This window comes from Cydia strobilella, chromosome 5, assembly GCF_947568885.1.
Source record: "Cydia strobilella chromosome 5, ilCydStro3.1, whole genome shotgun sequence".
In the NCBI taxonomy this organism is placed as follows: Eukaryota; Metazoa; Arthropoda; class Insecta; order Lepidoptera; family Tortricidae; genus Cydia; species Cydia strobilella.
The window spans coordinates 2,184,546-2,207,911 of record NC_086045.1 but is presented as its reverse complement, the minus strand read 5'-3'; the positions used below and the strand labels follow the sequence as shown (position 1 = coordinate 2,207,911).

The following is a 23,366-nucleotide window of genomic DNA, read 5'->3' as shown; positions in this document are numbered from 1 at the left end:
AAATTATAAAAAATATACATTTGAGATTCTCACAATGAGCTCTTTCATTTGATATGTAACACGATATAGTTTGAAAAACTTTTTTTTAAATTTTCTCTTTTACCCCCCAAAAGTGGCCCCCATGTTTAAAATTAATTTGTTTAATTTACACGTCAGTCTTTGGGTCACAAACTTACATATATAAAATAGGCTGTGACAGACGAACAGACAGACAGACAGACACACGAGTGATCCTATAAGGGTTCCGTTTTTTCCTTTTGAGGTACGGAACCCTATTAATGATGATATTCCCACGTAATGATTGAGAAAATTTCGAACTTCGAAAAATAACACATTTGTAGTAGTATATGAAGCTAGTAGGTACTTTAATTTTATAAGTTAACTATTAATGGCATTATTTATATTTATTTATTACGGATAAAATAAACGCATTGTACGCCTCAATTACGCACAGTACATACCAAGCTTTAGCTGTAAATCTTAATCCGTCGATTTGACTTAGGTATTTATTTGTAAGAAACAGATAAAACACAAATTAACTAATTGAGGCTTGTAAAGTATAATGCATAAGGGAATATATTTTTATTATAATTTACGACCTCCACTACACGCATGATCTACTCATACTCAAACAACAAAATATCTGCAAAAGATACACAAATACGAGGTATAGCGCCAAATGCCGCGCGCCTCTGGGCTGTAGGTTATTCTTTGAACCTCGTTCCGCCGCAGTCGCCGCACCGAGACGAAATTCACGTACGATCGCAGTGAGCGGGGTGCGGGTACAGAGACGCTGAGACGCTCAAGGCCAAATCAGCGAGAATCGTCTTAACTATATGCATGATTTTTTGGAAGATGTCAATCGATTCTACTTCCCGTGAGATTCCAGTTTCTGATAAACCTGCTATCAGAGAAATTTGCAAATTGCAAAAATAAATGTGGGACGCGCACCGCGAGTAAAAAACCCCATACAAACTGTGACGTCACAGTCACAGTACACACAGATGCGCCGAAATATATGTATGTACAAAAGAATCATGAAAAATAAGTAAAAGAAGGAAAGAAAGTTTAATGTATTAGTTGTTGTTGTTGTTTAATGTGTTAGTGTTGTGTGTATATTTTTTTAAGTTGAAAAAACTCGCGTGCGCGTCGGCTGCGTTCGCTTTCAACGTTGCCACCGGTCGCATTCACACTCGTTAGTCTGGTCGCGTTCACACTTCACACTCGTTGGTCTGATCGCGTTCACACTCGTTGGTCCGTCCAAGCACACTACACTCACAAAAACATCACTAAAACTGGAATGGGCCTGTAATTCTAGTTACAATGGCTTAGTCAGTTCGACTCGCGTAATATAAACAATCAGAACACGCGAGCATTGTAAAGGAGATGCTATCAAAGCAAGGTCAGGGGAAATTGCTCTCATTCTCTTCGGGGTTAGGGCTTAAGGCCGTCTGGATGAATTAATGCGTGATGGCAGTCTAGGGTTCAGTTTAGGGTTCCGTATCCGAAGGGTAAAAACGGGACCCTATTACTAAGACTCCATTATCCGTCCGTCCGTCTGTCTGTCCGTCTGTCACCAGGCTGTATCTCATGAACCGTGATAGCTAGACAGTTGAAATTTTCACAGATGATGTATTTCTGTTGCCGCTATAACAGCAAATACTAAAAACAGAATAAAATAAATATTTAAGTGGGGCTTCCAGGCAACAAACGTGATTTTTTGCCGTTTTTTTGCGCAATGGTACGGAACACTTCGTGCGCGAGTCCAACTCGCACTTGGCCGGTTTTTCAAAATTTAGTCACATATAGTTAAATAGTACAACATTAACTTTCATGCCAAACATTACATTAAACCTTACACACAAAAAAAAACTAAAAAATACCTTGGGGGTCTCTATTATCATAGAATCCACGTCAAAAACTACACATTTTCCACCTTATTATAATGGGGTAAGGTTCAAACCTGTAAACATATTGAGAACGACCGTACTGGATGTGCACGGTGGAACCGAGTAACTCGCTATAATTGCATTGTTAGACAATGTGAGGTGGCTGAGGTGTCGCTATAGACGGCGGCACGCTAACCTAAGATTTCTGGCCAAGGGCCGAAAGATACTTTATTCTTTAGATAGGGTTGACAACTATTGAATAGTACTAGTGTAAGACAAAGATAGTATGATTTTCTTGTTTATGTTTGAAATGAGACAATCCTTTGACATACATACTCTAGTACATATTTTTTTCATGGCATGTACTTTTCATTATAACGTGTAAAAATTCAATATAAAAATTTCTAATTTTGCTTTGAATAAAATTAATTACCTATAATGATTAACAGGAAGTCCGTTTGTAATGTTTTTATCTGCAAAACTCAAGTTTACAGATGTAGTGCATACCTAATCTTTTATTCATATACTCATACTCATATTTTTTATTTTTTTTATTTTAAGGCTTTTATGTATTATATTGATAATATAAATTACAGGTCAGGCTTACATGACTGACTAATATAAGGTGTCCGCTTCTTTCACTGAAAATTGTTTCATAGAACGTAATGTTTCGCGAATTTTCATTTCATAGAAACTTTATTTTTTTTAACCGTTAAATAACTTTTTAGGTATAACTAAGAGGTCATTGGACCCGATAGGTATAACAGAAAAGAAGGTTAGGTTAGGTTAGAACTGCGACCCTTTGTGAAAAACTATTTTTTCTATGAAATGAAAATTCTGCGAAACATTACATTCTATGAAACTATTTTCTGCAAAACAAGGTACAACCCTAATATAAATTAAAGGTAGATATATATCCATCGCCATCGTATTTTCACGGAAACAAATGAACGTGTTATGCTATTTCTGTCAGTCTCAGTACAAAAAGCACTGAGGTTGACCGAAGTAGCATGACAAAACACTATCACCCACACTGCTAACTGTACATGGGTGGACCTTACGCCATTTGTAACTCATGAAATAAAACTATAAAAACGGATTATATCGCGTATACTTACTACTTAATAATAATAATAATAATAATAATAATAGCCTTTTATTTCATGCAATTTAACATAACAATACTTTTTTTTTTACATTTAACTGCATAGCAGGTACAGGTAACATAACATGCAAATAGTATCTACTTATGTATTTATAAAAAAAAAATTTTTATAAGTAGTAAATTTACATTTACAGCTATCTATAGTAATAACTTTTAAATTTTAATTATTTATAATATTTTTCCATTTTAATTATGATTAAAATAATGAATTAGATATGAATTATATACATTAATTAATTGCATGGCGCTTTGCGCGCAAAGGCCTCCCCCAAACGTTCCCATTTTTTTCTGTCTTGAGCTGATCTCCACCAGTGTCTGTCATAACTCTTCAGATCGTCTCTCCATCTAAGTTTAGGTCTATGATTTTTCCTTTTTCTATATCTGGGCACCCACTCTGTTGTTATTTTTGCCCATCTATTACTTGGCATTCTACATACATGACCTGCCCATGACCATTTAGTTTTTTTGGCTGCGTGGATGACATCTTCTATGCCTGTTTTTTCCCTTATAGCTGTGTTTCTTATTCTATCTTACTACTTACTTACTTGAAAATAATTGTAATGTATAACTAGCCTTATGAACCGATTTTGCACGTACAACCAGCCTTAAAATTTATAGTCTATGATGGTTCATTATTTTTAGTATGTGGGTATTTTTGCATTTTGTAGTTTTCCTCAGTCACCCGTTGACCACGAACGCTGTAAAGAGTTCGAAACGTCGGGATGTATTATAAATTCAGTATACGCGATATAATCCGTTTTCATACTTTTATTTCATGAGTAACTATCGCGGTAACCGAAGACGATATTAAGGTGTTTTACTGTTTATACGAACGTTTCCGAAAAAATACGATGGCAGAGGATTATGCACTACATGTGTACACACATTTAATTATTCTATTAGAATCATCATCATCATCATTGTCGTCTTGTCTTTCATGTTAATGCAAAATGAAATAGTGGCAATGTTAAATGCAATTACCAAGTCAATGTTGCAACTGACGTGACAACCCTAACTAAACAATATAAGAAACCTTATGAGTTGATTTGATGATCATTCTTATCTATGACATCTCAATTAAATCATTAATAATGATTGTCGCATCCATTCATTATAGTTTGCGTGGTTTGTTGCATGATTTTCGCAAATAAATATTCATGCAATAGGGATATGTAAATTGATTGTAATTTGTGGTAATACAGGTATTGATATAATTTGTTATTTAAATTTTTAAATTGCTATTTAGGTACTTATGTCTGTACTCTACGCACTACACGCTACAATCCATAATTACTTAAGCTACTTGTGTATTAATTGACTCTACATCAAAATTTTGAAGGCAGTTCTAAAAATTTTTTACGAATGGGTTGCCGTCGTTGCCGATTTGGAAAATTATTTTTATAAAGGTGCCCAGTGACTATCAGTCCGCCGGACGATATCGGCCTGTCAGTTAGAACAAAAATTGGACAGTTCCGAACAACTGACAGGCCGATATCGTCCGGCGGACTGATAGTCAGTGGGCCCCTTTATAGACAATACTTATAGGTAGTACAAGTCTTGAGACATCGGATTTTTAGGGGCGAAAGAAAACGGCAGGTAGGGCATTTCTATATAAATAAAATCAATTTTCTCGATGTCTTTTCGATGCACTAGTGATCGCTCCAAATTTTGCTTATAAAATTATATTTGTGTTAAAAGTAGATATTATTTAATAAATAAATTAAATGATAACTTAATTTTCTTCTTCGTTATTTTAAACATAGCAAAAAGTCTTCTCTTCTTAGTAAAAGCGCTGCGAAGGCCTTCGAAAAAAAATCGATACAGACAAATGGCCCAAAATATGTAAACACGACTTTATAAGGTGTAAGAGCGTACACATTTTTTTGAAACTTTGAAAATGTATATATATTTATGCCCTTGACTGCACATGATACTTACTAATAGCCCTCGTTTAGCCTATTCTGACAGAATGGTAATTACGGAACCCTACACAGAGCATGGCACGACATGCTTTTGGCCGATTTTATTTATACTTCAAAAGATACTTAATAAGTTCGTAGCTTCAAAATAGTATTTTTTAATTATCTAACCTTTAACTGCACTTAATATTAAAAAGATTAATAGCGTAGCGTGTGTGTGTGCACTAGTATCGTAGTGTCTTTGGCCGTGACATTTCCATTGTTCTAACATAACACTACTTGATCTTTCGCAGTAGGTCTTCCTGTCTGATTAACATCTATTATTTAGTCTTAATTTTGATCCTTTTGTTAAAATGAATATTACTAATGGATCTATTGTATTAGGCAATTGGTCATTGTAGATTTTTGCAATCTATGACAGCTTAGATATAATAAAAATAACTATCATTACGTATAATAACCCGTCATATCCTTACTTTGTGTGTATAAGGTACACTCAGATCCAAAATATCAGCTCAAATTACGCACAAAAACTATCTGAGCTCAAATTTTATTGTTAGTAAAATAATATCCTTTTTTTGTGTAAAATGCATGCATAAACTAATGTAGTTTTTATGTGTCTAATATTAGGTATTATATGTAAGAGTTGTGTACTTTTTGATCACAATAATCACCCTTCAATTTTTTAAAGTTCTTCAAACATAGACTAAATTAAATATGATTTAAGAGTTTTTAATCTAGTTACCTACTACCCTTCGATGCAGAAATGAATAAATAAATATTATAGGACAATTTTACACAGATTGACCTAGTCCCAAGGCTCAATAAGGTTTATGTTCTGGGTACTAGATGACGATAGGTATTGTTATAAATATATAGTTATATATAAATAAATATGTATATACTTAGAAAACATCCATAACTCAGAAACAAATATTTATTACAAACAAAAAAATTCGAACCTGGGAGCTTCTGATTCGTAGGCAGGGTCAACGTGGGGTCAACCGACTAGGCAAGGAGGCCGTCATAAAATATTAGCACAATCTATAGATAGGGCAATCGTGCGGGGTGCGAGGGGCGAAGGGTGGGTCGCACTCGCACGCACCCGAGCTGCATACATTGCCATTGTTAGTAGCTCGGTACTACTTAGAGGGCTAGCGTGTCTTATAGTAAGTCAAGTGTTAGTCTTGGGCAGTTTCTGCGTTTCTTTAAATAATTTATGTTTCTTGAAATTAACACATTAATTAATTGTGACATATTGTCACAATTAACGAACGAATATTTCGCGTAGATAACACTGTACGGCCTTAATTACACTAGGTTTTACATGTTACTTTGATTCTTACACTTGTATTTCATATTTAGATATTTTTACGTAAATATTATGCGCGGAGGTGACGTTAATCGTGCCAGTGGTGTCATCTCTCCGAAAGTTCGAAAGTTAGCAGTTGTGTAAAAGTCTCTGACAACCCTGCTGTGTTCTTGTGCGGTGTCGGCATTTACGCAAACATCAAAGGCGTCAGTCCACTAATACTCTATCTCTGATTTGTAATTAAATTCCAAAAAACTAACCTCACTCAGATCCTTTTTCTTTCGTAATAATGAAAAATATGTAAAGTTTATTTTATTTATTAAGAAAAAGGATATACGGAAGAGAGAAAAAATGAGGTTAGATTATTGGAATTTAATTATAAATCGGAGTTTACATAACAGTAGGCAATAAGGTGTATTTCGTAGCCGTTATTTTACAGAAATGAAAGTCGACCCTGCCTATGAAGTCTATGGTCCCGGGTACAAATCCTGGTAAAGCAAATATTTGTTCCTGAGTCATGGGTGTTTTGTATATATTTAAGTATTTATAAATATTCATATATTTTATATATCGTTGTCTCCACAACACAAGCCTTATTGAGCTTACTGTGGGAATTAGTAAGTTTGTGTAATGATGTCCTAAAAAAAAGTATATCCGCTAAAATGAACTTATTTCTTAACAATCAACACTCTTTCCGCAAATAATAAATGAAATAGAATCAATTTGTTTGCATTACAAAACAAACGCAACAGTTACGCGTGAGCACGTCGCTCAGTCGCAAGTAAAAGTGTTTCAACTGTGGTTTCACTTTCGTTGCTCGAGTTATTCTTACACGCTGTATGTGTAGTCTGTCCCGTTAAGAAACCGGAATCGTTGGTTTTTAGGGTTCCGTACCCTATTACTAAGACTCCACTGTCTGTCCGTCCGTCACCAGGCTGTATCTCATGACCCGTGATAGACAATTGAAATATTCAGAAATGATATATTTCTGTTGCCGATATAACAACAAATACTAAAAACAGAATAAAATAAATATTTAAGTCGGGGCTCCCATACAACAAACGTGATTTTTTGCCGTTTTTTGCGTAATGGTACGGAACCCTTCGTGCGCGAGTCTGACTCGCACTTGGCCGGTTTGGTTGACTGGCATATGCCAACGGTATAAAATAATCGTATTTATTTAAGGTATTTGTTTAATCAGTCTACATGCAAAATACAAGTCAGCCGCGTAGGAGAAACAGCCTTAACATTTATCTCAAATGGCTCAAAAGCCTTAAAAGTGAGTGACCGATCAAACCAGTATAGGCGGTGCACTGCTTTTGCACACGCTTACCGAGCACACGCCTCACGCAAACTATAATATAGTACTTATATATTATTATGCTTTTGTAGCAATGTATTAGAATAATATCACCCGTTTCAATTCGATTCTTGTCACCCAACAAAACACTAAGAGTAATATCGGGTGGTATTTTTAAAGTACATATTAAGTTCATACCTACATGACATCGTATGTATTGTAAGGGTCTCAAAGAACGTTGAGCCTAACGTAGAACCCTGATGGATCCTCCTATTAACGTTAACAATCATAATCAAAGGCTTTTCAAGGTTTAGTGAGTATTTTTCTTGAACACGGCATATATTGAAATAAATATCATATACGAAGGAAAAAAAATGACCAAAGCCTCCAGTGTCCAGAGCTGGAATCGAACCAGCGTACCCCGTTTACCGGACAGGTCTGGTTGCCTGAACCGCTCGGCTATCCGGCCACGGTGGCATGGGTCGAAATTTAACAATCAATCGTTTTTGTCGAAATATGACAATTCCCGAAGGCTTGTGGCGCCCCCTGGCCCATCCACCCATGTTTCGACCCATGCCACCGTGGCCGGATAGCCGAGCGGTTCAGGCACCTGTCCGGTAAACGGGGTACGCTGGTTCGATTCCAGCTCTGGACACTGGAGGCTTTGGTCATTTTTTCCTTCGTATATGATATTTATTTCAGTTTATAGTTTAAATAGTAGTGTGTCTACTTGAAAAACCACAAATTAAAATATTTTCATAGAAAATAATTTAATTTGTTCTTACGGCATATATTATCCAAAATTTCACGGACAAATTATGAATGCAATTCATTTATAAAGTGGTCATTCACTTTAGAAGCTCGGTGCATGTTCACACTATTACTCTTGCAGTCCTGCCACATCAAGATGAAACAATCTTCAAGAATGAGAAATTGTTATACATAGATTGTCTTAGTCTTGCCGTCATGTACATATTATCTTAGTTTGACTACCATTTCGTATGTATCTTTCTCAATTGCTTAAAGGTTAACTGGAAGAGATCCCTTAAGGGGATAAGTTCGCCTTTGTATATATTTACTGTATTCTCTGTACTTGTTTTGTGCAATAAAGTACCTATTACTACTACTAATTTACTCTACCTTACAGGATAGCAAAAAAATAGCCTCCCAAGGCTCACGATCCTATCTATACTAGTATTCCTACCTATCGGTTAACTTGAGACGTTGCACTCGGTAAGCGAAGTGAACTGGTAACACTGGAAGGAAGCGGAGAAAGTACGAGCTGTATATAATTACTGATATTAAGGTACTGATACAGATATTAACTTGTCTTTGCTCTAAATCATGTGTTGTTGATTTTATGAAGTCATTATGTGTAATAAACAGACAAGCAAGTAATAGGTCGATCAGCAAAACGTTTGAAAAACTATAACCCGACTACTACTTTTCGTAAAACAATTCTCGTGACGACTTTGCCATTTTAATAATAAAGTTCTACCGGAAATGATTATCATTTCAAAATACAATCCTTAACGTAAAATTATTAATTAATCAAACGCAGAATAAAGATGACATATACATAAACACTACTTACTCCTTAATTAGCAGTAAGTAAAATAATATTTATCTATAGTTTAACTTTCACTACTTTAGTAGAAAATTTAAATGACAACAGTAAAATTTTATGTTCATGACAAATAAATGACAAAACAGCATAAATTGTGTGTATGTCTGTAAATAACCAGTAATGCATTGACGAAGATAGTACAATGATCAGAAGTACACGAAACAAAATGTATGTTAATATTGTTTAAACGTAGGTATGTTAAAAACCACTAAACTTTAAGAACTTTATTTCAGTGGGTTTAAACAAGAATTGCAACAACGATAGGTTACAAACCGTAACCAAAGTAGATAAGGAACCTAATATTTGTAAAATACGGATAGGTACTAATTTATGACCATAGCAAATTGGTACCTATAATATTCTAGATTGTTTAAGACAGTATTCTACCAACCATTATTACCCGTTCAAACTGGATTCTTGTCACCCAAACAAAAACGAAAGTGGTATCGGGTATAAAATATTTTTCCATGAGATCAATGTAATGGATCATGAAGAACGTTGGGCCTAACATAGAACCCTGAAGGATCCCCCTATTAAAGTTAACAATTAGTATCAAAGGCTTTTTTAAGATCTTGTAAGTTTTTTTTCTCTCGAACAAGCCTTATATTTGCATTCGCCCCCGTTGCATTCCATGCACGTCACGCACTGCACTTGCAACGCTTGCTTTCCCCGGTCAGCTGCCATGTGGGCCGGTGAGGCAACTAATTGCTTGCTGATTGGTCAACTTGTGAATTCAAACTGTGTGCGGAGAAGCGAATCAATTAGGCTAGAAACACAGAATACTTAATAGGTACTCTGAATGTCTAACAAAACCTAAAGTTGACAGCGGAAACTCACGAATGACACAAATGGACACGGCTCATTGTAATAAGTGCAAAAACTATCTGATCAAATCCTTTATTACTTAAAGTTAGTACTTTAAGTGCCTCCGCACCTTTGTTATATTTATTTTTATTTATTTTATTTTTTATTTATTTATTTTATCAAACAAGTTAAACAGTATGACAGTAAAATACCAAACCACTGCTAACTTACACAGAAAATACAAAAAGAAAAAGAAACAATATACAATTAATCACAAATTACAATACTAACATTTAAAAATAAATAATTAACACATTTTAAACAGTTGAAGGACGTGCATCCATCTTCTCACAAAACCTCAAACATTCATCACGCACAACCACCTGTCTGTCTGCAAACAAATCACACTGAGAGGCTGATGCAAGGAGCGCATTCAAAAGGAGCAAAGAACGAACCAGAGGGGAATTCCTACGCGATACAGTACGCAAAGCCGGGACTGCCAGGAGACAACGGTCACGAGGTCTGAAATCGATTCTGGTCCGTGAGGGAACGTACAGACGTAGGTACCAATTGCTCCGCCAATTCGATACAGTCCGACTCCCCGCGCAGGATACTGCAAGCAGTAGTGAGAAGTACAAAATTACGCAAATATATACAGTACGGCTACCACGACTTTGACACTGACATATTCGCTAGCATGAGCGTATCTTTACTTTTTATGCATCTCACTTGCTGGAAAAACGCTTAAATAGCACGTGTATCTTATTATAAAATACTTTTAACATAAAATTTTCTTAACATGGCTTAAATAGCGGCCGAAGCGAGTGGTAGAATATCGGAATAGTTTGACAGAGTACAAATATGCGGTTAAATGCTAGACACACCAATTACAAGCCAATTCTCCTAATATAGATATTTGTAAAATATTTGCGTAAAAACTGGACAAATACACAGATTAAATGTTATTACGACGTCAACTCTTCATAATAGGGATGCCATGTTACATGAATAAATTAAACTGTTTCACAGTCATGAATTGCTTAAAAACAAGTATCTGGCTTGACTGGTCAGTAGTACTAGTACACTTCCCTACTTTGTTTATAGTATTTTTTTAAATCTATGGTCACGCTGATAGGTGTCATTTCAATACAATTTTGCGAGATTTGGCGTTTTTAGCTTATAAATTATATGGAGATGACACCTGTCATCCTACCCATCGAGTTTGAAAAATACTTTAGTGATTTCTCGATATCCTTCAACGTTGCGGGTTGCGATTTTATCCCAAAATTTGGCGTATGATTGCTTTCCATCTTCCAATCCTGAGGGGAAACCAAACACGTCATGCTTAGCCTAGTTTCCACGCAATTTTTTAGTTCAATGAACATACAGTGCAAAATGCGTGAAAGGAATTCAAGAAAAACTGTTATTATAAGTGGCGTGTTGTAATTCATGGATATTTTTGAAAATTGATGCAAAGCGCAGCGTTTTTCTGGGTTCAATTCCCTAAATACATTATGTAATCTGTTGCAAGGCTGTTACTTTTTAATGTCGTAAGGAAAATCCTGTTTTCTCACTCTGATCTAGAGCGCTGACTCATTCAGCAGGGCTTGGTAGGTACTAACAGAAACAACTGACCATCAGTGAACCTTGTGTGTTTCCAATAAGGTATACAATTGTCCAGCAAACAATGTGTACCTACGATAAAAACAGGTTTAGTTCGAATACTAAGTTAGCCCTAGTAGCAACGATTTAATCTGGTTTTAATAACTTGAAATATGTATAGCACAGTTATTACACGATACATAAAATTACCTAAGATATACCAAGACTTTTAAAATAACTTAAAAAAGTTGCTATGAGCACGTGAATGCATATTTTTGATAACGTATGTTATGGTGTTATCTATATATTACTATTAACACCCAACAAGCTTTAAATATTAATCCTTAATCTGCTATTTTGACAAGTGTGTACCCTTTATTTACATACAAGATATATACAGTGGTACTACGTAAACGAAATTAATAACTAGCTTAAATCTAAAATAGGCATTGTACCAAGGATGCTGGCGGCATTTCCTCGATGTATCGCAATGCTGATACGTTGTGCGAGGAAGCCGCCAGCTCTTCGGTCACCAGTTACGTCAACCAGACGCTTCGCGATTTCTGCAAACAACTTGTGCGCGCTGGGACCCCATGGACCTAGAGTTTCAACTCCAAATGAGACGAAATGATACTCTCTACCGAGGCTCTTATATACAAATACAAAAAGTTTATTTGGTTTAACATTATGATACACTTTACATAAAAGGCTGGAGTCTCCCATTAAGTATAACAATACTTGTGACGGGAGAGCCCGCTCTTCCATTAGGAAATAGGGTACTTAACAAACTGTACTTAACTTAATTTATATACTTTATATTTATTACGTTTTAAAATTTCGGCGCTTTCCGCGTGTGTGTACCTATGTTGTTGACTAATGGCGTTAATATTCATAAACGCTTTTCAAATCTAAAGCTCCAAGCTAAGTTGGCAGCGATGTTGATAGCACAGACTGTGCAACTACAGACACACGTGTGTCTGTAACTAGCAAAGATAGATATAACTCCGTAATAGATGGATACAGTCTAAGGAAAAAACGTGCCTCGAAAATCACGAAAATTTGATTCTCGATCAGATGGCGCCACTAGTTTTGGCCTACACTCGTATAGAGGGCGTTGACTGTTTCGTTTGTTATTTATAATTTTAACGCATACCAGTAAAAGAACATGGGTCAAAATCATATAAAAATAATTAATGCAAATAAAAAAATCATTTATCCATATTTAAATACATTTTATCGTATTTTTATAAATATTTATTTTTAGTTTTAAAGTGTGTCGACAGATGGCAGTGAATTTACTGGGGTTACAAAATTTACTATGACAGTACCGCTCTAGTATAAGTTACTCTATGGTAACTAGTATAGGATTCCATACTACTGTGTTAAACGTCTTAACTACTGAGCTTACTATGAGCACAGGGCGGAAACGCTATATTAAAAATAGTACTGAGCGGCCGGCAAACAGCCGTCAATCTGCTGTCGCGGGGCGAGGTAATTCGAGTCGGGGCGGGGCGGTGCGTGACCGTTCTGTATGATAATACTATTACTTATTCTGTGCTGTGGGACTAGGTAAATCTGTGCAAATTCTCCCTGTTTCTATTATTTATTATTATCTAGAGGTGGGTTAGTCCTCTAAGTTAACTCTGCCTCTGCACCGACCTTGTAGCGCCAAAAAGTATGCGTATGACGTTGACTTGCACATTTTGTCGAGCTTGGTGTTACCCTAGGATAAATTCTCTCAGTTACTACGATTTATTTTTTGGATTTTATTGCTCAGTTACTACTACTCAGTTCTCTAGTGTTACAATAAAAAAAATCGTTTGTTTCAGCGCAAGGATGCGTGCGGGGGTGTGGTGCGTCGCGCTGGCGTTGCTGGCTGTCGGCGGCGCTCTCCGACCCACTCAGGTATGTTGATTGTCGTCGTCCTTTAGACTAATTGTGGAACGAACAGACTATTATGTGTTGATGGATATCAATAATTGTCATTAGTGCCTTCCTTCATAGCCTATTAAATTGGTACCTACGTCCCTCCTTGCATTAAACAAAGGTCGGTGGTTTCCTTTGTGGGGTGCGTTGGGGTAAGATTGAACGGGTTTTTATGAGGGGTAAGACAAAAAATCGTCCGTATGCCGAAGCGTTACGGGCGACTTTTCATTTTACCCCGCATGAACCCACCCATATTGACAAATAAATTAAATTTAAGTATAAAAAAACCGTTCAATCTTATCCCAACGCACCCTATGTCAATAGTGACAAAATATTCTTGTTTAATTTAAGTTTCTGTGGGCCCTGTGGGCTTCAGAGGTCAGAAACTTGAATTAATAACCGGGGTTTGACTTTGAAGTCAAATACCTGAAAAACTCAGAATTTTCCAGTCCTGTTTTTGACAAAACTGTAAACCAGAAATCAGTTCATTAATTTGTCTCTAAATAACAATTCAATTAGGTATAATCCACACTTATTAGTCAAAAACAAAAGACACCCGCATGCACATACGTGTACCACGTTTTAACATAATTACTCGAATTAACAATTATAATTCTAAATATCACGTACAAAATTGCGTGCGCGTTAAATTGGCTGTTACACTTCTTGAAACTGTCGTATCTCTTCAACATGATCTTGAAAGAAGAACCTTAATTTGTACATATTACGGTTGCTTTTTTAAAGCAAGTTAATCTTAAATACGGTGTTGAGAGAGTAATCAACTGAATAAATGAGGATCAGAGTAAACGGCCTATAGAAAGTGGGGTTGTTGCTCTGGTTGTTACAATAATCAACGCACAACTCATAACCAGTATAAATGCGTCGTCAGAATTCTTATAGATTTAAAGGATATCGAGGTCGTGATACTCTGGTTTTTCTCATAATAGGACTCAACAGTATTATCCATAGTGTTAACTGGCAATTGGATTGGAAGCCTTATTGTTAAGACATTATGGTCCTCCGATGAAGTTCAGCTAAGAGTTCTGGTATTTTCATTTGGAATTTCACTGCATTTAATTCATTTGATATGCCCGGTACGGTTCAAATATGATTAAATTAGTGGTTACTGTTATGACATTCCGTCGAAAACGTTACGTATTCTTAGCTAATTGTTATTTACGGATTTTGCCGTATTGTGTTCTAGAAACGGCGTATTGAATAGGTTCATGGGGTAAATGTAATGTAAATATCTATATTTGTTTGACCGTTATCCCGTACAAAGTTACAAACGCGAATTTTATGAAGGTTTTCAGGTACACTACAGTTCCTTTGTCTGTATCGAAGGATCAAAACATTCAAAACATTGCATAGAAAAATAACCATCGCCTAAAGAACACTAGAATTTTAATTCTAACACAAAATAAAATGCTTCTATAGGAGTAAATATCTGTATGTTTACTAGGTTATTATTTGATAGCTATAGTCTAGCAAACTAATTTTGATCAGTAACAGTAGAAAAATAAAAACCGGCCAAGTGCGAGTCGGACTAGCGCAGGAAGGGTTCCGTACCATTACGGAAAAAAAACAGCAAAAAAATCACGTTTGTTGTATGGGAGCCCAATTTAAATATGTATATTATTGTTTTTAGTATTTGTTGTTATAGCGGCAACAGAAATACATCATTTGTGAAAATTTCAACTGTCTAGCTATCACGGTTCATGAGATACAGCCTGGTGACAGACAGACAGACAGACAGACAGACAGACGGACAGACGGACAGACGGACGGACAGACGGACAGCGGAGTCTTAGTAATAGGGTCCCGTTTTTACCCTTTGGGTACGGAACCCTAAAAACATGCTCCACTGATAAACAAATCTTGACAAAGCATATTTTTTGATTTCGCTACCCAAAACATGTCTAGACTAGAAGGGATCGCTTTTTAGCGATAACATCGCCTGTCCATCTTTAATCACTTGTGTTTATTTCTAAAACTGTTCCTTTGTGTGCAGTAATAGTAGGTATTCCAGATAGATATCTATCTATATTTCCTCTCGTGAACGCTCCGGCTGTGACATTGACAGTTCCCTGTCAAGGTTTTCCCGAGGGTTTATTTAGGGATTCTTCAAACAAGAAGTTTTTTAGGGTCGGTTTAAGGTCGATAAAAAGTATTACGAAGTTGAGGGCATCCATAATATACCTTTAGACATAATGTATTCTTGTTTGCCACGGACGACGTGGTAATGACGGCTTAAATCATAACCCGTAATTAAGGCCTCATAAAAAGTTACTAAGAAATTTTCTATACTTTTTTCCAACCTGTCACAAACTGTCTACAACTGGATTAACGTTCATAATTTATGAAACATAAATCATAGTAAACATCATTAACCAAACTGTCCATAAAGTATTTCCATCTTCCACACAGTTAAGTGAAAATAAACTTTAACACAAAGATTTAAGGTACTTACAACGACGGTCAGTATAATACTGTTGCTGTTAAAAATGATATGAATGCGTATACTTTCGATTATAGCATGACCAGCATGCAATTGCGCTCGAAAGCGAGTACATATACCTATTAGCAGTTGTTGTAGTTAAACAGTGTTATTGACATTCAAAAGATAGAGCGGATTATAGGTAGGTTAAATTTGTTATACCTGGGGCTGGCCGAGATGGCAATTGTACATCGACAAACGCCAAAAAAAATTATCGGGATGTCCCGCCTTTTTCTAACCGTATTAATTAAAGAGGGACGGGAAGTCGCGGAAGAGATACTGTCGCGCCAGTCCTGTGCTACCCCGGCAGCGGCAGATGCTATGAATATTCACGTGATTATTTTCATTCATTATTTTAGTTGCGATGGTCGTTTTCTATCAACGATTTTTGTCTTGGCAAGGCCCCCTGATATATGACATTTAGAGTGCATATTTTGCCCTCTCTATGATTTAGCACCAGGGACTAGCAGCGCAGAAGCCCCTTATGATATTAAGTGGCCCATTCATGCACCTAGGCGCGCTATTAGTGATTGACGGTAATTTTGTTTGACATTACGCCAACTTAAGAGACGCTTGCGTTTAGATAAATGGCTATATTTCATACCTATAATATAGGTATGAAACCTGTGAGTAAAGAATATATATATCAAGTCCTATTAATCCATGTTTAATGCCCTTCCAACCTTCCATATCCTCCCTTCTAGGCGTATCCCTTTACAATACCGTGTACTATTTTGTCCCAGATGTGTGTTAATATGTAAAATCTGCAATATTTGGCAGCCCCGGCCATTACAAAACGTATCATCAAGTCAGCTCAGCACCTCCAGCTAGCGTGCGACGTGCGGTCACCGACTTGTAAACACTTACGTGTATTGCTCTTAACATGGCAAACTTTTGTGAGAAAGAGATTTATATTTTTGACATCTTCCAGCAGTCATTTAGGTGTCCTTTAGTACTGTAGCCGTCAAGCGAACTTTTGAAATGAATTAAGAATGTGCAAAATTCAATTTCTAGATAGGTACAATTCGGACATTAACCTTTTTACCAACGTCCAAAAATTCTGGACATAGAGTCTGTTCGGAAAGAGAAGTCGTGAAATGTATTAGGCCCCATACAGGCATACAATCCATGACTTGGCTACCGCCCGCACAGACTACCTAACTTAGAGCTTTTTGCTGTTTTCTCGCCCTTTTGTAACTAGAATAATTGAAACTAAACTCCCTGCCTTCCCTGTAGTGTATCACTCTCGCTGCGCGGAGACGCCCCCATCAGCACGACGGATACCTCACAGCTCTACATTTTCCCCTTCTTCTTCCTCGCGTTGTCCCGGCATTTTTCCACGGATCATGGGAGCCTGAGGTCCGCTTGGCAACTAATCCCAAGATCTGACGTAGGTAGCCATTAGTTTGTACGAACGCGACTGCGATCTGACCTTCCAACCCAGAGGGTAAACTAGGCCTTATTGGGATAAGTCCGGTTTCCTCACGATGTTTTCCTTCACCGAAAAACGACTGGGTACGAAATATCAAATGATATTTCGTACATAAGTTCGGAAAAACTGATTGGTAACACGAATCGGGGTTTGAACCTGCGACCTCCGGATTGCAAGTCGCGCGCTCTTACCGCTAGGCCACCAGCGCTTCCTCCACACTTTCCTCTTAAGGGTTTAAAAAATCTAGATATAGTAATATGAGCTCGGTAAGCAAATGGAATAGCACTCATGATTACCTACTATTGGGGTTCACCTCAATTGGTGTTTAGCGTTTTGAAACTGTGTTTTAATGCCGTTTAGACTGAAAAGCTGCTGGTTATGTCAGTAAACTAGGTATTACATAATACGGAGATTCGAAAAATTGTAACTTTATACATACATACTGAGGCGTACGTACCGGCCAATTATATATCACCTTTGAGTGTTTTTGTATGAGCTTGTATAGAGTAAACAATATATATAGGTTAGTTTGTAGATTGCGTATTTTACTAGTCATTTTATACAAATATAATGATGAATATTGCAATGAAATACTGTGAATTACAATTAGGATACTCAGCATATTACTAAAAAACTTCTAGCAATTTAAAAAAAAACCTATGAAAAAACCATTACATGAGACCAATTTTTCTCATCGCCCGTATAAAGGAATACTATTAGACTACCTAAAGCAGTGAGCATGGAGACTATATAAAGGAACCAAATCTCTATGTATGAAAAGTGTCCATCAAAAAACAGTAATTAGGCGGCGCCACCATACACCGAAATACTACCAAAAACAACCTACGTAATTTAGTAGGGTTATTTGTTGCCTTATATGATTCATGTTATACTCATGTCCCAGAGCCTAACTAGCGCCACCGGAGAGATTAGGAACTATTATTTAAAGCTTAACGCGATCACTTTTACAACAATTCTGCCATAAGAGATTGCTGCGATCCTTTCTATACCATCCATATAGTAAGTATAATTACTCCACTTGTGAAATGTGTAACTTTAATTAAATTATTCGGACCGGCTACGGTCCGAAGTGGGGACTTGGCCTAGTTTAATTTAGTGTTTAAGATTGACAAAGCCTGTTGCGGATTATATCATTTGTTAGTAGGTGACGAAGCCTGTAGCTGATTTATTGTTGTAAGCACTTGACGAAGCCTGCGTTGCAAAAAAAAATTGTAAAAGTTAATTAATAATGTTGATTCAGTAAATAATGAAATAAAAGATATATTAATAAAAAAAAAAACGTGTATTATTATTATCATCGTCATATCAGTAGAGGGCCGGTTTTAGAATTTGGAGTCCTCTATTTTGTCATTGTCACTCGAAAAGCTGTGGAAAACGTTGAATTGCTATCAAGATTAAGAATGTATACATAATTTTGCCTCTAACTCCGTCTCGATATTTCTGACCTGTACGCCATGCTATAAAGCCATTAACAATTTTATAAAGTTGACAAACCAAATATCTCCGTGCCGCGTTTGACCTATAGTTGACCTTCGGGGTATAATTATAATTAGTTCGACTTGTTATCAAGATCCGGTAGCCATTGACAGTCGATCTCGATAAAGTTAGACCAAGAAGCATGGAGACTATATAAAGGAGCCAAATCTCTATGTATGAAAAGTGTCCATCAAAAAACAGTAATTAGGCGGCGCCACAATACACCGAAATACTACCAAAAACAACCTACGTAATTTGGTCGGGTTATTTGTTGCCTTATATGGTTCATGTTATACTCATGTCCCAGAGCCTAATTAGCGCCACCGGAGGGATTAGGAACTATTATTTAAAGCTGAAAGCGGTCACTTTTGCAACAATTCTGCCATAAGAGATTGGCGTCCTTTCTATACCATCCATACCAAGAAGTCTGCAGAGATTTTGACAGCAAACACAGTGCCAGTGTTATTTATACGTCATAATTTCATAGAAGTTTGGCGTTTAAAATAACACCTGCACTGCGTGTGCTGTCATAATCTCTGCAGACTTTTCATAGTTTGACTTTAATATTCTTTTGTCTGAAGGTATTAAGTATAAATAGATTTTTATTTATATATTTATTTATTAAGTTTTCATTATGTTTTAGATGAAAAACATTTTTATTTTTATTTTTTATAATTTTTCAAAAGTTAGATTAGTCGAATTTCACCTAAAAATTCATAAAAAATAGAAATAAAAGTGTTTTTTACTCAATAATTGATAAATCACATTATTAAATAATGTGAAAAAATAAATATTTGAGTACCATACAACAAACGTGATTTTTTTGTAATAAAAGTTTCCCTTGATTTTTGTGAAATCCTGAAATTTATTAAAACTTTTCCAACTTTCCTTAGGAAAGTTTGGAACATCAGATACTTGTCTTGTAGGAGTAGACGCGTTGGAGAAATCTTCATTTTAACTTTCCACGCATACTCATCTAATGGGCATAAGTATTTAATGAAAATCTCTCTTAGTATCATCATAAAGTAACTTATACTAGAGCGGTACTGTCATAGTAAATTTTGTAACCCCAGTAAATTCACTGTCATCTGTCGACACACTTTAAAACTAAAAATGAAGATTTATAAAAATACGATAGAATGTATTTAAATATAGATAAATGATTTTTTTTATTTGCATTAATTATCTTTATGATTTTGACCGATGTTCTTTCACTGATATGCGTTAAAATTGTTAAATAACAAACGAAACCGTCAACGCCATCTATACGACTGTAGGCCAAAACTAGTAGCGCCCTCTGAACGAGAATCAAATTTTCTTGATTTTCGAGGCACGTTTTTTCCTTAGACTGTATCCATCTATTACGGAGTTATATCTATCTTTGGTATCATTTACCACATCAGCAGGTACCGTAAAATGGGGTGAGTAGGAGCAAAACTGACATTCAAACCTCGATAACATTTTATTTTTACATATGCAAACTGAATGGTGTATATAATAAGTGTTCCGGACGTTTGTATTTTAGTTTTTATTTTATTTTGGGTAGTTACATTTCATAACTTTGACGATAAACAGGAAAAACCACCTCACCTCGTGGTTTTTATTATTATGAGTATTACTAGCTCCATTTTAAATTGTACATTATTTTTGTAGCAGTAGCCCTAAAAACCCATTTGAAACCTTCTCTCCCCATTCATAACCCAACTCTCCCGGCGAAACCTACTCACCCCATTTTACGGTATGTGTCAAGTTCAAAGCACTCACAACAAACTATTAACTAACCGTTGCTAGTTTGTATTTAGATATTGAAGATGCAATAAGACTAAGATTGGTCAGCACATGTTGCAGGATGAGATTTAAGTACCTAGATAAACATTCCGAGGGTGTTATGTTCTTTCTATAATGGTTTAAATTACCCCACATTGACCTTACCAGATAATTTCTTCGTAAATAGTGTGCCGATTAAATCATTTATTATATACAACACATAGTTCATGATTAGCAACGCAGGCTTCGTCAAGTGCTTACAACAATAAATCAGCTACAGGCTTCGTCACCTACTAACAAATGATATAATCCGCAACAGGCTTTGTCAATCTTAAACACTAAATTAAACTAGGCCAAGTCCCCACCTCGGACCGTAGCCGGTCCAAAAGTCCCCATGACACTGGCAGCGTTGCCCCGTTGAATTGCCAAGGAGATCTGTTGGACCAGATACGATCCGGAGCGAAGATCGCAACCCCTTTCCCTCAGTCGCGGACCCAATTGCCACACAAACTCCTTAGCCTCCGCACCCCATGCCGATTGTTATGTTCTTTGTATAATGGTTCGAAATACCCTATAAACGATATCTACGTTTCGCCCTTATCCAAGATTCCTAAGCGCATTATAAAATAGCACCACCTTATTGACAACTAACAAGTTATCATTTGATCAAAATTGGCATATATTACAAAAGTTGCGTTACGTTAATATAACCGTAACAGCGGGTATCGAGAACAGACTCGGAACGAATGCTATTGCAGTCTTTCTGTGTCAATGGCAATGGCTTTTTACACGATTCCTAGTTTTGGTAATTTCTAGGGTAAATCTATAAAGCAGTGTTGACATTTTTAAATATACAAGTTGGAAAAAAATAATGGATGGAGGGAAAGTGCCTTAAAACCGTAAATTCGCTGAATTTACTTAAAGCATAGAGTAACTTATACTAGAGCGGTACTGTCATAGTAAATTTTGTAACCCCAGTAAATTCACTGCCATCTGTCGACACACTTTAAAACTAAAAATAAATATTTATAAAAATACTATAAAATGTATTTAAATATGGATAAATGATTTTTTTTATTTGCATTAATTATTTTTATGATTTTGACCCATGTTCTTTCACTGATATGCGTTGAAATTGTTAAAGACCAAACGAAACCGTCAACGCCATCTATACGACAGTAAGCCAAAGCTTGTAGCGCCCTCTGAACGAGAATCAAATTTTCTTGATTTTCGAGGCACGTTTTTTCCTTAGACTGTATACATCTATTACGGAGTTATATCTATATTTGCTTAAAGGAAACATTTTTTTTTAAATAAACGTAACTGCATTTAAAAAAAAAAATAATTTGCTTAGTCTCGCCCGGGAATCGAACCGACTAAAAATAAAACACTCACTATTTTCTTTCTCTAGTCGATACAGTTAATGTTAAAATTTACGACGTTGTTTAGGTTATTTTGAACACCTAGCCTGCTTAGTACGTAACTTTTTCTGCTGATTGTATACTTACTAGTACACTTGTACAGGCCGATCGATTGCTAATAAAAAAGAATTTTAAATATATTAATAACGGGTCACTATGTTTCACTCCGTACCGATAGGAATGTCTATGTCTCACGGAAGTCTTGTTATTCAAAAAGAATTTTGTTGTATTCTCAATATTAGGTATGCTTTTTTAGGGTTCCGTACCCAAAGGGTAAAAACGGAACCCTATTACTAAGACTCCGCTGTCCGTCTGTCCGTCTGTCTGTCTGTCTGTCGCCAGGCTGTATCTCATGAACCGTGATAGCTAGACAGTTGAAATTTTCACAGATGATGTATTTTTTTTGCTGCTATAACAACAAATACTAAAAACAGAATAATATAAATATTTAAATGGGGCTCCCATACAATAAACGTGATTTTCTTGCTGTTTTTTCCGTAATGGTACGGAACCCTTCGTGCGCGAGTCCGACTCGCACTTGGCCGGTTTTTCTTAGTACAGTCAGCGTCAATAGAAGCGGATGAAACAAGGCAAGTATGGCTACGAAACGTAAACGATTGGCACGTTGTCTAGGCACCCTGGAGTACTCTTCCAAAGAGACACGTATTACGTATTTATTTATAAAGTTCGCGTTCAAAAGTAGTGTTACAGTCTAACTATTCTAATACATATAGAGATATCCCTTTTTGTTATGTTATTAGAAATTGGTAGATACTTTTGACGCGTAGTAAAGAAACGGATCATGTTTCTTTTGATACTGACTGTTTGACAAAAATCAGGATTTTTGCCAATTTCAGGTTCCGCTTTGGGGTCCACCAGACTTGTAGACATTACTTCGTTACATATTATATTCGTTATATAGTTATTCTCTTTATTTATTTTCCTTCTTAGGCGAGATCATTTAAAATATGAATATAAAACTAAAATATATAAACACTTACAGAACAATACAAAAAACATATAAACTAAACATAACCTAGGGTACCGCCAGCAGCGGGGCATGGTCCAAGCTGCCGGTGGTCAGGGCCGCAGAGAGAGGAACCGGCGGACTATCCGCGCCGTGTCCAAGATCACCGCCTTCTGCGTCTGACCCTTGATCCAACCACCATAACATATACTAATCTATGCAACCACCCAGCGAGAGTCTC

The 23,366-nt window shown here is 36.2% G+C and overlaps 1 protein-coding gene across 9 annotated transcripts in view; it reads left to right on the top strand.

Annotated features, from left to right (window-relative positions):
* The window catches only part of LOC134741302 (mucin-17-like), a 137,894-nt gene that overhangs the window by 15,271 nt on the left and 99,257 nt on the right, over positions 1-23,366 (top strand). For all 9 annotated transcript variants that reach the window (XM_063674038.1, XM_063674036.1, XM_063674037.1 and 6 more), the window contains one exon: positions 13,448-13,523. In XM_063674038.1, the coding sequence (XP_063530108.1) occupies positions 13,455-13,523 (69 nt within the window). In that variant the 5' untranslated portion in view covers positions 13,448-13,454. The remainder of the gene's footprint in view (positions 1-13,447; positions 13,524-23,366) is intronic.